Consider the following 17,371-nt stretch of genomic DNA (forward strand, 5'->3'; position numbering starts at 1 on the left):
GTCCATCATCAAATGTGAGATTTACAAGGAGGGAAAACAGTACACCTCTCTGAACAGTGTCTGGGAGGCTGTGGTTGCTGCTGCACGCAATGTTGATGGTGAACAGATCAAAACACTGACAGAATCCATGGATGGCAGGCTTTTGAGTGTCCTTTCAAAGACAGGTGGCTATATTGGTCACTGATTTGTTTTTGTTTTGTTTTTGAATGTCAGAAATGTATATTTGTGAATGTGGAGATGTTATATTGGTTTCACTGGTAAAAATAAATAATTGAAATGGGTATATATTTGTTTTTTGTTAAGTTGCCTAATAATTATGCACAGTAATAGTCACCTGCACACACAGATATCCCCCTAAAATAGCTAAAACTAAAAACAAACTAAAAACTACTTCCAAAAACATTCAGCTTTGATATTAATGAGTTTTTTGGGTTCATTGAGAACATGGTTGTTGTTCAATAATGAAATTATTCCTCAAAAATACAACTTGCCTAATAATTCTGCACTCCCTGTATATATATATATATATGTGTGTGTATATATATATATGTATATATATATATATATATATATATATGTATATATATATATATATATATATATATATACACATATATATATATATATATATATATATCTATCTATCTCGTCTTCCTGATATTGCTGTCATTCGGAACCGCTACATCGATCACTACGGCCGTCTTCTTCTGTTTGTCTACCACCACTATGTCCGGTTGGTTAGCCACCACCATTTTGTCCGTCTGCATCTGGAAGTCCCACAGGATCTTAGCTCGGTCATTCTCCACCACCCTTGGGGGCATCTCCCATTTTGACCTCGGGACTTCCAGGTTATACTCGGCACAGATGTTCCTGTACACTATGCCGGCCACTTGGTTATGGCGTTCCATGTATGCCTTGCCTGCTAGCATCTTGCACCCTGCTGTTATGTGCTGGATTGTCTCTGGAGCATCTTTACACAGCCTGCACCTGGGGTCTTGCCTGGTGTGATAGACCCCAGCCTCTATGGATCTTGTACTCAGAGCTTGTTCTTGTGCTGCCATGATTAGTGCCTCTGTGCTGTCTTTCAGTCCAGCTTTGTCCAGCCACTGGTAGGATTTCTGGATGTCAGCCACCTCCTCTATCTGCCGGTGGTACATACCGTGCAGGGGCCTGTCCTTCCATGATGGTTCCTCGTCTCCCTCCTCTTTCTTGGGTTTCTGCTGCCTGAGGTATTCACTGAGCACTCGGTCAGTTGGGGCCATCTTCCCAATGTATTCTTGGATGTTCGTTGTCTCATCCTGGACTGTGGTGCTGACACTCACCAGTCCCCGGCCCCCTTCCTTCCGCTTAGCGTACAGCCTCAGGGTGCTGGACTTGGGGTGAAACCCTCCATGCATGGTAAGGAGCTTTCTTGTCTTTATGTCAGTGGCTTCTATCTCCTCCTTTGGCCAGCCTATTACCCCAGCAGGGTACCTGATCACGGGCAGGGCGTAGGTGTTGATGGCCCGGATCTTGTTCTTACCGTTCAGCTGACTCCTCAGGACTTGCCTGACCCTCTGCAGGTACTTGGTGGTTGCAGCTTTCCTAGCGGCCTCTTCATGGTTCCCATTCGCCTGCGGGATCCCCAGGTACTTGTAACTGTCCTCTATGTCTGCAATGTTGCCTTCTGGTAGTTCAATCCCCTCAGTTCTGACTACCTTCCCTCTCTTCGTTACCATTCGACTACACTTCTCCAGTCCGAACGACATTCCAATGTCATTGCTGTATAGCCTGGTAGTGTGGATCAGTGAATCGATGTCTCGTTCACTCTTGGCATACAGCTTGATGTCATCCATGTACAGGAGGTGGCTGACAACTGCTCCGTTCCGTAGTCGGTATCCGTAGCCAGTCTTGTTAATGGTCTCACTGAGGGGGTTCAGGCCTATGCAGAACAGCAGTGGGGACAGAGCATCTCCTTGGTAGATCCCGCACTTGATGGTGACTTGTGCTATGGGCTTGGAGTTGGCCTCTAGTGTTGTACGCCACATCCCCATTGAGTTCCTGATGAAGGCTCTTAGGGTCCTGTTGATCTTGTACAATTCTAAGCATTCCAGGATCCAGCTGTGGGGCATTGAGTCATAGGCCTTCTTGTAATCAATCCAGGCAGTGCACAGGTTGGTCAGTCTGGTCTTGCAGTCTCGGCTGACTGTTCTGTCTACCAGTAGCTGGTGTTTTGCACCTCTGGTATTCTTGCCAATCCCTTTCTGTGCCCCACTCATGTATTGACCCCTGTGCCTGTTCATCTTAGCTGATATGATGCCTGACAGGAGCTTCCATGTAGTACTGAGGCAGGTTATTGGTCGGTAGTTGGATGGGACCGGTCCCTTCTTGGGGTCCTTGGGGATCAGGACCGTTCGACCTTCAGTTAGCCATTCCGGGTGTCTCTCGTTAACTAGCAGCTGGTTCATTTGTGCTGCCAGACGCTCGTGGAGTGCAGTCAGCTTCTTTAGCCAGTAGGCGTGAACCATGTCGGGCCCTGGTGCTGTCCAACTCTTCATACTGGAGACCCTTTCTTGGATATCTGCCACTGTGATGGTTACTGGTCCCTGTTCAGGGAGGTCGCTATGGTCTGCCCTCAGATCCACTAGCCACTGAGCATTGCCGTTATGAGTTGCGTCCTTCTCCCATATGCTCTTCCAGTATTGCTCCGTCTCCAGCCTTGGTGGTGCTGTTCTCTTATTGTTCCCTTGCCACTGAGAGTACACCTTTGCTGGTTCTGTGGAGAACAGCTGGTTTATTCTCCTGCCTTCTATCTCTCTGGTGTACCTCCTCAAGCGGCTGGCCAAGGCTGTGAGTCTTTGCTTGGCAGTTTCCAAGGCCTCAGGTATGGACAGTTTGCTGTATTTCTTATGCACCTTCGCCTTTGCCGCACCTTTCTGCAACTCCGTTAGTTGGCTAACCTCCCTCCGTGCTGCTTTGATCTTGCTCTCTAGCCTCCTTCTCCATGGAGGGTACTGCCCCTTGTGGCTGTTCAGCTTGTAGCCAAGCATCTCACTGATCACTGCTGCCGTATTGTAGATCAGTTTGTTAGTGTCGGTAATCGTGGTTGTAGGTATCGTCCGTAGTGCTGCATTAACATCATCTAGCAGACCTTCTGAGGGTACTTCACGTAATCTTGGTAACCGGCTACGGGGGATCCAGGTTTCAAGCTTGGCCATGATCCTATTTCTCAGGTCAGTTCCTCTCGCACTCAACGATCCTTCGCCTATCGCACTTGGGGCTATGTACCCAATCTCGGGTGGGGGTGATGATATCTCCCCCCTGACCTGGCGTCCTGACTCCTCCTTGCCGTAGCATTTATGTTGTACCTCGTCAATCTCTAGCTGTGATAGCAGTCCCTTCTTTCGAATGTTGGAACACTGAGCTACTAGTTGTTTCGCCGTCATTGTGGATGTTGGGTATCGAAGAATCCATAGGTCCCTCATCCTATTCATGTAGCCCCTTCCGCCAGGGTTACTTGTGTAGTAGCATTCCAACAACGCCCTGTTTTCGTCTCTTGCCCACCGATGCCTTCTTGTTCCAGTAGCCCACTTGTCGTTAGGGTGCCCTGGTTCCTCAACACCTGACACGGACCTTGTTGATCCGGGCGACGTCCGAGCCGGCATGCCTTCATATTTATCTGTCTCGCTCATGTCTGCGGTAGGCTCGCTTAGCATAGGGGGTCTAGCCTTAGGACCCTTACTGGATACAGACGCCCCAGGCAGGAATCGAACTTGCGATCCTCTGCTCCAAAGGCGTGTAGTCTAACCACTAAAATATATACACACACACACACACACACACACACACACACCTTTGTGTCTAGAATAAAGTTGAACCATTGTTGCATTTTTTGCTTCTTTATTCAGTAATAGTCATGATAGGACAAAACACAGGTTGTGACAGCCTTAACATCTTGTTGGCAAATATCTCAGATGTGACCTTTGCAATCAGACAGCAAATGAGTTCCAGCAACACTGGTGTTAAGTCATGCTCACATCAGATACAGATGGAATTAATTAGGTAATTATTTTCTTAACAGCTGTAAACTTTGATGAAATTTGATATGCTGCAGATACAGGAGTGTGGTATTTCAGTACTGATCTGTTTTTCATACAATAAAAAAACAATTAAAGGCAAAGCAAGGAAGTAGGCATTATTATTATTACATGTTTACATGAATGAATGGATGAATCATCATCTAGTAAAAGTCTTGTGTTTCTTTTTAAATTTGAATTCACAGATAATAAAAGGCGTCATGACAAAGAAACAAAGGGGTAGCTTACAAATTGTTACACTCTTGGCTTGCATTGCATTGTCTTTTTCTCTCATGTCTTTGGCAAGAGGGGATAGACTTGGTAACTGTAAAAAAAAATATTGCACATAATGTTGTTACAGAAAATAGGTTAAAACATTTTGGTTCATCTGGCTTTATAAATAGTTTCTATAAATGCCCAATGGCCTAAAACAGAGTGAATAATTCTTTGAAAAGATCAAAGATAAACTCTGATGCTTCTGCGCTTTACAAAAAAAGCTCCTGCTGTAGCTAGACATGGGGAAAAATGAAGAAAGAATACTGTGCACCATAGGAATGTATGAATGGTTACAGCAGCACTGATGTCTCACTGTCTTAAACACTCTTTTACAAACACACTATGTGAATGAGATCCCCAGAGTTAAAAACAGATCAAGCAGTCAAATGCAAAAACACTTAACTTCCTTGTCTGTAGCTTTAACCCCATGATAGTATCCTTTGGGTTGGGCTCTGGACAGAAGAACAAGATAAGACCATGTTGTAAACTGAAGTACTAATACATGCTTGTTAAGTTACATGTGGTTTAACCCTCTTAGAACACAGAAAATAATAAACAACACATGAAAATGTAGACAGATGATGATATTACAATTGTTGTAAAGGTTTGAAAACCATCTGTATTTAATGGAGTCTCCATAGGAAACAAGAATAATGGGGGGCACACGTGACTTCACTTTACTGGTTGCGGCAGGTGGGTGCCCCTCCCTGAGCTTGGTTTTGTCAGAGGTTTTTCCTTCCCACTGTTTGCTTAGTGGGGTTGGGTTTTTCCTTTGTATTATTTTATGGTCTCTTCTTTACAATATAAAGCACCTTGTAGTGATTTGGCGCTATATAAATAAAACAGAATAACATTGAATTGATTTTTCAGGTTATGACCTGGAAAATTTTGAAATCAGATAAAATAGGAGGAAAAACGGTAACAAATTATGTTTTTAGGTAGTGTTACATTCTTTGAAGGTTTTCAGCTGATCCTTCAGGTAGTTTGAACAGTCATTAGTAGTGATGGAGCAGCAATTTTGATGTCAAACATCTCTGTCAGAATATGGTGGTCGAGCCATGTACTGTAGGTTGGCACTGGTTGGTGTGCCAGTGATGGTGTTGAAGATGCCCATAGAAGCAGACAGATTGCTCCTTGGACCATCGTCCACTGGGTTTATCTGGAAGAAATGGACTGTTAGGAAGCTTAAAATATACTGTTTGGTTTGTTTTATGTTTAAAAGGAGGTGGGGGATGGAATTAGTGAGGAATGGTCTTTTAAAATTTTCCTTAATCCATGGACAATCATAAATATCAGGCTACACATGAAGCTGATTCAAGAGGGCATTACATTTCATCTTTGGGAAGGCAGAATTGGGTGCAAATACTATGTCCATGAAGCTGTTAGTCAGTTGCTGTCTATAAATCTTTTACAGTGTAAATAGTTACTTTATTCAATGACACAATCATTATTACCATCCAAGCTGCTCAGGACAGCATAAATAAAGGAGATAGGAAACATGGTTAGTAAAGGTTAGAGTAAAAGAACTGCAGCACAGGACAGCACTTTTTGTCATGCAATTAAATATAAAATTACACATTGACAAACACCCTCATAACAAAATATATGTGTAGATAAGTGTAGATGAAGCATGCAGATGTGAATACAAGTAAAATCAGACAGACCAGGTGCAACTTGATTCTTCACACGGAACAAAACTTTATAAATAAAATATTTAGCAGTTATGAGGTATCTCAGAGCCATCACATGCTGTGATCATTCATCATTCTTCAGTGTTTCCACCTGTTCGTGCATGATGTTCGACAGCTCCCTCGTCAGATTCCTGTAGTTGGCCTTCATCTCATCATGATACTCTTGCTGGTCTTCTTTAATCAGCCGCTCATTAACGCTAAGCGCTTGACCGCATGCATCCACAAACTGCCTGAAAAGAGAGGCATGAAAAAACTCAAAGCAAAGCAACAAGCGCAAAATAGTAATATGCAATACAGAAAGACAAGCATCCAACCTCTGTAGCCAAGCTCACTAAGGCACAATGTAATCATAGTAATATTGGGCATGTTATAGTGTGTGGGAAGAAGGTTTTCTGTCAGTACCTAAAGACCTCTTTGAGCTGTTTAACTTTGTTGTCTGGATATTTCTTGGCACTGCTGCTGTCTAGGAAGGCTCTGGCATAAGCAAGAGGACCAGCATTTACCTGGAAAATCAAAATCAAAGACTGTTAATTCTAGATTAAAGGAACAAAATAATTAATGATAAAGTAAAAATGATTATAACCTTGTGATTTTGACTCTACCTGAACACTGATGCTGCCTTGGAGCTTGAGCTGCAGGCGTATCATGTCCACTTCAGAGACCGAGCACAGCTGTCGCAACTCATTCACCTTGGCACTCATCTCATCTATGGCCACTTCTATGGGGCTCAGGTCAGTTTGGTGTTGGTACATGACTGCTATACGCTTCTTTACATATGGGAAACAGTGGGTGGCTGAGTGAACACAGGATTGGAAGAGAAAAAATATCTGTTGTTAGCAGCAACATACAAATGTCCTTTGAACACAGAAACAGTAGATTCCGCAGTAATGCTGGTAACCAGGATATTAAACACTGTAAAGGGCCACAGCGGAGTCTCCGCTATAGCCAAGTTGGTTAGCATAATTATTAATAAGGCACAGTAAGAGCTGAACTTACTGGTACACTAATGAAACAGAACTAAATTCATCTACATAATTTTTTAAGTGATTTGCACTAAAGTGAGACACAGGCGATTGTAATCAACAATAACAGCTGACAATCAGGAAGATATAATTAAACTTTGGTTAATCTACTCTACATTTACAAATAGTTTCCATGATTGTATGACATACTGGTGAGAACAGTCCGCCGTTTACATTGCTCTTCCACCCCGCCCTGCTTTTTGCCTGACATTGTGAACGGTGTTTCAAACACAAAGCGCCAGATGTTGTGACTCTTCTCAAAGTCTGTCCTCCTGTCCTCCAGCTCCTTTTCGTCGAGGTAGGGCGTGACGTGAGTTACCTGGATATAGGCGTACTTTGAGTCCAGATCTTTCGGATTCACCTGTGGATGCAGAAGAAGTTTTTCAACATATTTTTTTGTGTTCAATCCATAATATTTATATAAGCTTACATGAAAATAAATTAGTGTGTTAACCAACCAGTAACGGTATTTCCCAATAGCAGTTGACATATAAAAGGTATATATTAAATTTGATTTCTTCCCAACTGGCTTTGTATGCTCTCATGTTAACATTTTAACAAAGGTATTTGCAGCTACACAATTTCATTTTTTTTTGAGGTTACAGGTTATACTGGCAAAAAAAATAACATTCACAAGTCAAGTTAGTGCAAGCTGAAAATAAATCAAAAGGTTAACTTTAAAAAATTGAGATTTCTTTTTAGAATTCATATAATTCTTAAGCAAGATGGGTCTAGTCATTTCAGCACTTCAAAAGTAACCCTCAGCATGTGGTATGTGACCCAAAATCAGATTGAGGCTCATCAACAGTTGTCATAGTTATGGGCTTTGAATACAAACATTCACAGTGGTGGAGAGGGGAGGGGGGGGGGGTTGCCTTTGGGGCTTAGGAGATATAGCATAAACAGCAACAAAGTACATTGTAGTGGATGAATAGGTGAAAATGTATTCATGCAGGAGAACGAGGTTTGTCTCCTATGTGAAGCCAAAAATTCAAAAACAACACATTTAAAAAACTTCATATATTCATTGTGAATTCTCTGAATGCAATGTGTACGTCAAACCTACAATAACGTTTTCTCAAGATTATTGCACAGTTACTAAGGTCTACCATTTACTATCCAAACATACAAGAATGTGATCACACCTTGCCAGAGTCCTGAATAATCTTGACATTTTCTTGGCCAAATTTGTCAGAGTATAGCTTCAGGAGCCTCTGGGAAATTTCAGACAGTGGAGTGAACTTTGGCTCCTTGTAGATGTATTCTTTTCCATCCTCATCCTCAAAGAACCCCTGCAAAACGGAAAGATCAAAACTGAAATAAGATGGATAAAGAAAATATCTGTGCACTAAAGTGGACCTATTGTGCTCATTTCAAGCTCCACGTTGTTAGTATTGCACTGTCTCCTTATTGTATGACTTGATGGTGGATTTATTCTTTCAATAACAAGATGTATGAATCACTCTGTATTTGTTTAAAGGTGTTAACAATGACATACTCAAATTGAGCACTCAAAGCCAGTGACACAAACATTCATACAGACCTTTATGTATGCATAAACACTGTTTAGCATTGTCATGCTAAATGACGTGCCAATGGACACATTCGGAGAAACTCAAGATTGTAACCAAGGCCCGAGATTGATCCACCAAGCTTCCAGTTGGTAGATGACCTGTCAACCACCTGAGCCACACCAATTCAATTCAGTTTTATTTATACAGCGCTAAATCACAACAACATTCACCTCAAGGCGCTTTGTATTGTAAGGTAGACCCTACAATAATACATACAGAGAAAAACCCAACAATTATATGACCCCCTATGAGCAAGCACTTTGGCGACAGTGGAAAGGAAAAACACCTTTTTAACAGGAAGAAATCTCCAGCAGAACCAGGCTCTGGGAGGGGCGGGTACACACACACACACACACACACACATACATTATATATATATATATATATATATATATATATAAATAAAAGCTGGACTGAAAGACAGCACGGAGGCATTAATCATGGCAGCATAGGAACAAGCACTGAGCACAAGATCCATAGAAGCTGGGGTCTATCACATCAGGCAAGACCCCAGGTGCAGGCTGTGTAAAGATGCCCCAGAGACAATCCAGCACATAACAGCAGGGTGCAAGATGCTAGCAGGCAAGGCATACATGGAACGCCATAACCAAGTGGCCGACATAGTGTACAGGAACATCTGTGCCGAGTATAACCTGGAAGTCCTGAGGTCAAAATGGGAGATGCCCCCAAGGGTGGTGGAGAATGACCGAGCTAAGATCCTGTGGGACTTCCAGATACAGACGGACATAATGGTGGTGGCTAACCAACCGGACATAGTGGTGGTAGACAAACAAAAGAAGACGGCCGTAGTGATTGATGTAGCGGTTCCGAATGACAGCAACATCAGGAAGAAGGAACACGAGAAGCTCGAGAAATACCAAGGGCTCAGAGAAGAGCTCGAGAAGATGTGGAGGGTGAAGGTGACGGTGGTCCCAGTGGTAATCGGAGCACTAGGTGCAGTGACTCCCAAGCTAGGCGAGTGGCTCCAGCAGTTCCGGGAACAACATCAGAGATCTCTGTCCAGAAGAGCGCAGTCCTAGGAACAGCTAAGATACTGCGCAGGACCCTCAAGCTCCCAGGCCTCTGGTAGAGGACCGGAGCTTGAAGGATTAACCGCCCACAGGGACGAGTGGGGAATTTTATTTATTTATATATATATATATATATATATATATATATATATATATATATATATATATATATATATATATATATATATATATATATATATATATATATATATAGAGATATAGATATAGATATATATATATATATATATATAGATATATATATATATAGATATATATAGATATATATATACACACACACACACACACACACACACACATATGAGCAATAGGTCCACTTTAAGTGATTGTCATTATATACAGAAAGTTATCAAACATTAGCTGATCACTACCGAGTCAAACAGATACAATCTATTTAATTTAATATATTCATACATGCGTAACAGTTACACTGTGGTTTATTTGTATAAAAGTAATAGTTGGAAAGGCTTCATCAGTTAATCAAAAGAAACTTTCAGGGGAAAAATCACAATGGGATCACATGACTGAAAAAAGGATGAGTTTCTGGATTTGCAAATGAAACAGAAAAGAGATAAAATGATATAAAAGTCACACAACAGCTATTGTTTTGTGACTAAGTAACCATGTTTTATCCACTACTGGTCAAAAAAATCATGAAGCAACAAAAGCTTAAAAATCTACAGATACTTGATAGTAATTTTACAAATACTCATTAGCCCTTAAACAACGTAAAAAGGCACTGACATAGAGGAGGACTCCTCTATTCACTTACCGCAGCCTTAAAAGGAAAGGGAAAAGAAGAGAAATCTCAATTAAAAAAATAGTAGCGTTCCATTTAGATTCAAAGGTTCAGCTGTATCAGAGAGTGTATGTGTGTATGTGGTACTGTACTGCAAAAAACAATAAGATAAACACCATGCTTTTATTAAAACTGTGGACTGAGTCAAATTTAAGCTAAACCGAAAATTTTAATTATTATCATATTTATTTACTTTTTATTTTGTAAACTTACCTGTCCAAAAAAGGCCACTCTGAAGTATGTGCCAAGCAGTCTCTTGCCAGAATGCATTACTTCCATCACTTTAGTATACGCACGGTGGAGTGTATCATACAGGTGTGCCAGTTTCTGTTTGACAAATTCAAAAACAAATTGCAATAACTGTCACGCAGATGTTTTTATTTACAAACTGTTGTTGTGAATTGGCATTATATAAACAGAACAGAACAATTCACACTTTGTCTATAACTTGTGCTCAGTGTGCAGCTCACCTCAAAGTCTCTGCGCTGTTCATAAATGGGAATGATGAGCCTATAGACATCAGCAATGAGCTCATAGCGCTCTGCCTTCCAGAGGCCATCAGCACACTCCTCCAAAAGCTCCATCAGCACCTCCTGAACACAAACAATCATCTTATCTTTAGAAAAGACACTGTGGGACTAATGTTACTGCCAAAAAATATTCCTGAAGCCAATGACTAATTTTAAAAAGACATTCTATAGGCTGACATTCAGAAAAGATCGAAACAAAGTCTGACCTCACTGAAGTGAACATCCTGCATCCCAACATCCTCCATCATGGCTGCTTCCTCGTCAATGTTCGGAGTGATGACACGGAAAGCTGAGCAGCCCTGCCTGAACATGCCTGGCATAAAAAAGGTACACAGAGAGGTCCAGTAGAACCATACACTGATCAAGCATAAAACTATCACCACTGACATGTCAACCCTGTCATAAAAATGATATTCCCGGTTGGCTATGGCCTCTTTATGTAGGATAATGTGCCCTGCCATGATGCAAAAATAGTTCAGGAATGGATTGAGGTTGGCAAGATCTCAGTCCAAGCGGATATTGTGGGATGTGCTGGACAAACAAGTCTGATCCATGGAGACCCCACAACTTGCAGGATTTTAGAGATTTAACATGCTGTTATGTGCTAGACTGTCTCAGGGGCATCTTTGCACAGCCTGCGCCTGGGGTCTTGCCTGGTGTAATAGGCCGGGCCTCTATGAATCTTGTGCTCAGAGCTTGTTCCCGTGCTGCCATGATTTGTTGTCAACACTCTGTGTTGTCTTTCAGTCCAGCTTTTAGGATTTGGTAGGATTTGTTAGTATCAGCCAGTGGTACATGCCATGCAGGGGCCTGCCCTTCCCTGATGGTTCCTCTCTCCTTCCTGCTCTTCTTTGTTGGGCTTCTGCTGCCCGAGGTATTCACTAAGCACACTATCAGTTGCAGATAAATTCCTGATGTACTCGTGGACCTTTGTTTGTTCTTTCATCCTGGTTGTGACACTCACTAATTATCAGCCACGTTTCTTCCGCTTTTGTGTGTGTAGTAAGAGAGAGAGAGAGAGAGACGTGAAGGGTGAAGGCAACAGTAGTCCCAGTGGTAACTAAAGCACTTCCCAGGAACAACATCTGAGTTCTCTGTCAAGAAGAGGGCAGCAAAAACACGGCACAGGACCATAAACTTGAAGGATAACGATGAAGGAATATGACTCACACTGTTTATTTTTTACAATTATTGATGGTTTTAGAGTTGGAGGAATTTGCAGTGTATACAATTTACAATTTCGATTGCAGACATCCCCAGCTCTGATATGTGTAAGACATATAGCTTTTTATCACGCTCCATAAATCTTTCATCTGAAAACAACAACAGAGTTGATAGGCTTTATTGAGTTTATCAATCAATCTCTCCAGGATAATGTTCCTCTACTGCTGTAATGTTTATCAGAGATTCATTTTATGGCTTCTGTAAATGAGGATCATAAAAACATGTTGGAGTTCAAATAGTTAACTGCCAGGAGACCTTACATTATATCCTCAACTTACCTTTCCTCCAGAGATACTCAGCCACCAGAGCGGCAACATGCACGTAACACATAGCTGCCTGCAGGTGAAAAGCACAGACACAGTCACGAGTCAGAGGCTAACACAACAATGCCTTACTGCAGAAAAAAAGTCAAGGTATTCAATGTGACGTAAAATACCTCTGAAAGATCCCCATTTTTGTTGTGGATGCGAGCCATACTGTCCAACCAGGTTTTACGGAGCTCAGGGGTGCTGGTGTAGGACTTGGCTAAGCTGTATTGGAGATCTACCAGCATTTCCGGGTCATTTTCGTGCTCCTTCATTTGCTCTGTGGCCATCAACACTGTCCTGATGCGTTTTGTTAGGTCCTTCACATCTGAAGGAAACGCCGTGTGCTGCCCAAGCACAACAACAAAGTGAATGTTCAGGATTACATAAAGCAAGAAGTGGGTACTGAAATGTGTTTGCCCCAAAACAGGAGAAAGGCTGAAATGTATCTATTTAGCCACCTAGTAATAGATAGTATTGCTACATGTATGATCTGACCAAGTGTTAATCAACCAGTTTGGGACAGAAATAACTAAAATTATTCAACAGTTCTCCTGGTAATTTATTTTGCCTACCAAACTCTCATTCCTCACCTTGATGGTCTTGTCACTGTTGGCATAGTTGTTGATGATGGAGAGAGACTGCTGGAAGCGCATACCCCCTATGCCGATGACGTCAGCAATCAGCTTACTGACAGCAATTACCACCTGGGTGAATATCAACAAGTAAAGAGAACCTTACATTTAAGACTTCCTGTATAATACAGATATACATCATTAACATGGTTAGCAGATACATCATAGATATTGTATGTAGATAGAGACTAGAAAAGATAACTAAACATATAAAATGTCAAATTTAGACGGACACAAATGAAACGCTTACCTGCAGATGTGTTCGTACAAAGGATTTGCGACCTGTGTAGTCGAAATTGCTTTTCATAAGAAAGTAGAGAAGGTGGGCAGCATCGCTACGGATGGAGCTCAGCTTGGAGTTACAGCACTTGAGAATTTCGTAGCAGAGAGAGGCACACATGTCGGCCCGGCCATCAAAGAAGGTGCAAGGGAACTAGAGGACATGGAAATGCAGCTGTGGGGTCATTTCAAGTCGATTTGTGGATATCAAAAAATCACAACCACATGGGTTACAACCCAATTCAGTCCCACCCATGTCAATAAACATGGGGCCAGATATTTCACCTTGTAAATGAAAGTCCTGAGTGAGGTGAAGACCTGTTTGAGAGCGGCCTCAGACTGAGGTATCTGCAGAAAACACAAGTGCACCTGGAAAACCTTCTTCATCAGGGGATTGTGACCGAGATCTGAATTCAGCTGGGTCTGAAAACAGGGAAGGTGAGTTTATTGGCTGAGCAAGAAAATAAAGGGTGTCATGTTGGCTGTCTCTGTTAATACCTTGAACCCCATGATGAAAGTGCTGAGTGTGTCCAGCACAGTGAGACAGACCTCTGTAGACACACTGGCCTCTAGAAGGCACTGGCTGCTCACATCTGCTTCCGTACAGGAGTACGCTGCACAGAAAGCACATAAGCAACGTCTCCGATAGGGATAATGTTTTATTAGAGCCATAAAAAAAAGTGCATACCGTTGATTGCTTTATTGATTTACATCTAAGACCAATAACAATTTGCCATGTGCTTGTATGGCAGACCTGTTGTTGATTTTGTCACCATTACCAACTCCTCGAAGGAGTCAGTAAAAGACAAATCCGTTGCCGCCAAGAGCTCGGGAAAGCATGGCTACATTAATTCAGATAAACACAATATTATTTAGGTCCAAAAAATAAATAAAAACAATAATATCCTACTTTAACTACAGCAACATCTGCTTCATGACCACATTTTAGCACAGTACAACTCACCCCAGCTACACACAAAGTACTTTAAGTATACTCTTAAGTATGTTGAAATTCAACCTGAAAGAAGGAAATAACATTTCATACATACTCATGTATATACAGTACATTCTTGCCCAAATGATTACAAATAAAACATCAAAGTGTGCTATTAAAAATGACTAGATAAAAATAATACAAATGTGTATATTTTCAGTTGGTCCTTATTAGGAGACGTGTCATTATTACTGAAATTAAATGACGTAAGAAGTTTTAGTTTAATAGTCTTGGTTGTAACCCAGTTAACTCCTAATAAATCCATTTTTTGAAGGTTAGGGGTTTGTAGTTCGTGTACTTAAAAAGTATAGCCTCATGTGCATCATCATGCTATCTCAAAATCTGTTATGCGTGCTTTGCCTTCATACTGATTCTGTCTCGTTAATGATTTACTTTTATATGCTGGTAACCCTACATGTAGGTTTCACCTGAGTATTGGAACATCAAACACTTTGTTTCCGGCATTATGCCATTCTTCAAATGTTTTTAGAGAATAAAAGCGTTACCTAATGATTCAACAAAATAAAACGACTTCCTCATCTTTTTTGCCTGTTTCAACATAGAAAGTGCTTACAGTTCTGTGTCTTTTGCTTTGGTGAATAATTATCACATCAGTGATCATTTCATTTGTTACCTGTAGTACTTTAGATGCATGTGTAGTTTCTGCTCATGTTCAAAACATTTAAAACAGATGTGGGACGATTTTTAGGAATCATGTACATCTGTACTTGGAAAAAATTCTGACTGAAAACACAAAAAGAACACAAAACATTGCCTTAAGATTAGTTATCAAATTAGCAAACAAGACCTCTAAACTCAAAAAACGTCGATCACAAATTCTTCCTTTTGGTTTTGCCAAATGGTGGGACAGAATTCCAAGACAGATGGAAAAAACCAGATCATTAGTGACATATCTTATCCAGCATATCACCGATTGCAATTCATAGATTATTGTCTATAAAACAAAAAAAGAGAGACGTTGAGCTTGACCTTGACAATTTAGGTGAAGAGCCATTAGGTGATCACCATGTGCAAGTTTTGCTAAACCAATACTGTACCAAGTAAATTGTGGCCGCGCAACTAGATGGCTAAGTCGGATAAACTAACAAATATTACTACATTTCCAGATTTAGACTAGATTATTGGGTATTTTTATTTATATGTTTATTTGTTTTTTGCTGACATGTGGAAAGCATCCATTTAATCATCCATTTCAGGTGGACAGGCCTACTGTTGTTAAAGGTGTGAGCATTCTCCAGAGATCCCAGCTGCTGCAGACGGGCGTGGAGGATCCCAGCTCTGTTACGAGACACAGGGAGAGTCAGTGATTTCCTGTCAGGACCTACAGGCCCCACCCCCTCATGGATCCTGTTGGAAAACAGAGAAGTACTATTAACTTCCAGCTTGAATTACTTACTTACAGCTAAGTCAGAATAAAGACACACAAAAGGGTATAATACTGTTATTTTAAAGCATCACTTACGGAGGGTGTTAATGGTTGTACGAAATAAACCATGGACACATGAAATAAATAAATGTCTAATATGTAATGTGGTTTTAAACTGACAGAGGCAAAAAGAATGTCATGCATTTTGTTAAGCAACCAGCGAATGTAAGATCGCAATCTTACCCAGGGAGGGGCCATAAAACAACTTGCCAGCAATGTTAAAGATCAAAGAACAAATCAAAATCCAACAGTTAAAAGATTTACAGAAGATTCGCTAAAAGTCTCTGTTTAGATATGAATCACTAATTGCATGGAATGCCGGCAAAATTAGTTTAAGTTGAAGAATTCAGAAATCAGCAGACAGAACAATATTGACTCTACCTGGCGATGAATCTCTTCCCCATGTATCTGAACTGATAAAGGCAGACTCTGCAGGAAAAACACAGGTTTTATTATTCACAAGTTATTACTTCTAGTACCCATTTGACCCCTGCAGAGCTGGATCTGTATCGGAATCTTCAAACGACCCTTGGATTTGTTGCTGCAAACTCGAGATGTTACACCAAATGTCTTAAGAATATGATAAAGGCAGACAGAGTTTGGGTATGGTCTTATTCCCTCTTCAATCCAGGAAAGTTCTTTGCGGTCAAGCTAACTAGCAGATGGCAAGGTCCAGCAGACTGGTGCAAACAAACATGATCAATTATGGCTCTAAACAAAAAAATCCCAAATGGCAACAAATGAAATTCTAAACTCAAGGCAGAACAGTAGTCCACAAACTGGCGCAGGCGTCCCTTTGTCAATATCTTTTAGTGAAGCTAGTGAAGTCAATGTTCATTAATTTGCTTACTATGACATCTAAGGCTTGCTAATACAATCCATCTTGTTTATGTTATCTATAAAATAAATTATTTAGAAAATGTTCAGTCACTCTTACATGTATGTAATAATAAAAAGGTTCTTTCTCTACTTACTCTATCAGTGTGAAGAATTCCATTAGCTCTGAGGAAGCAGCTTTACTCCAGTAAGTAAATAGAGCCTCTGAGTATGATGAAATTACATGAAATTAGATTATTAGACCACAGCACGTGTCAAAATCACATATGAATCGCATGGCTCCTACCCTCTGACATGTTCTTGAGGATATGCAGAAAACACATAAGTAGGTTTTTGATTTCATCCTGGTCCAGTTTGTCAGAGCGCAGCACAGTGCTGCCCAGGGCTGATGCACACGGATTCTGATGCACAGGAACAAAGTAGAGAAAACTTTTACTTATCAACCTTTGGAGTACTGAAAAAAATCAACCTTTTAAGAGATATAACCCATCACTCAAACAAACCAAACTTTAAAGATGAAAAATGTCAAATACTTTCTTTAAAAACCTGTCTACTGCTGCAGACAGTAACAACAACTCCAGGTTTAAAAAGCATAGAAGAAAAGAAGTGAAAAAGCAACAAGGTCTGCCAATCTTACAAATCCCAAATTTGCAA

At 40.9% G+C, this 17,371-nt stretch overlaps 1 protein-coding gene across 6 annotated transcripts in view; it reads right to left on the reverse strand.

Moving 5' to 3' along the window:
• Window positions 1–3,859: 3,859 nt before the first annotated feature.
• Window positions 3,860–17,371, reverse strand: part of LOC146361046 (dedicator of cytokinesis protein 9-like) — a 54,109-nt gene continuing 40,597 nt past the window's right edge. For 4 of the 6 annotated variants that reach the window (XM_084922083.1, XM_084922081.1, XM_084922080.1 and 1 more), the window contains exons 34-52: window positions 17,004–17,118; window positions 16,855–16,921; window positions 16,262–16,309; window positions 15,665–15,801; window positions 13,938–14,053; window positions 13,725–13,862; window positions 13,411–13,593; window positions 13,119–13,232; window positions 12,657–12,872; window positions 12,499–12,556; window positions 11,203–11,309; window positions 10,937–11,059; window positions 10,680–10,793; window positions 8,190–8,336; window positions 7,195–7,405; window positions 6,625–6,815; window positions 6,425–6,525; window positions 6,114–6,252; window positions 3,860–5,490 (exon numbers count right to left, since the gene is read on the reverse strand). In XM_084922083.1, the coding sequence (XP_084778209.1) occupies window positions 5,356–5,490; window positions 6,114–6,252; window positions 6,425–6,525; window positions 6,625–6,815; window positions 7,195–7,405; window positions 8,190–8,336; window positions 10,680–10,793; window positions 10,937–11,059; window positions 11,203–11,309; window positions 12,499–12,556; window positions 12,657–12,872; window positions 13,119–13,232; window positions 13,411–13,593; window positions 13,725–13,862; window positions 13,938–14,053; window positions 15,665–15,801; window positions 16,262–16,309; window positions 16,855–16,921; window positions 17,004–17,118 (2,460 nt within the window). In that variant the 3' untranslated portion in view covers window positions 3,860–5,355. The remainder of the gene's footprint in view (window positions 5,491–6,113; window positions 6,253–6,424; window positions 6,526–6,624; window positions 6,816–7,194; window positions 7,406–8,189; window positions 8,337–10,679; window positions 10,794–10,936; window positions 11,060–11,202; window positions 11,310–12,498; window positions 12,557–12,656; window positions 12,873–13,118; window positions 13,233–13,410; window positions 13,594–13,724; window positions 13,863–13,937; window positions 14,054–15,664; window positions 15,802–16,261; window positions 16,310–16,854; window positions 16,922–17,003; window positions 17,119–17,371) is intronic. The other 2 variants (XM_084922084.1, XM_084922085.1) reach the window with 1 other exon arrangement.

The sequence above is a fragment of the Perissodus microlepis genome, chromosome 23, assembly GCF_051167445.1.
Source record: "Perissodus microlepis isolate ML-2025 ecotype Zambia chromosome 23, ASM5116744v1, whole genome shotgun sequence".
Lineage (NCBI taxonomy): Eukaryota > Metazoa > Chordata > Actinopteri > Cichliformes > Cichlidae > Perissodus > Perissodus microlepis.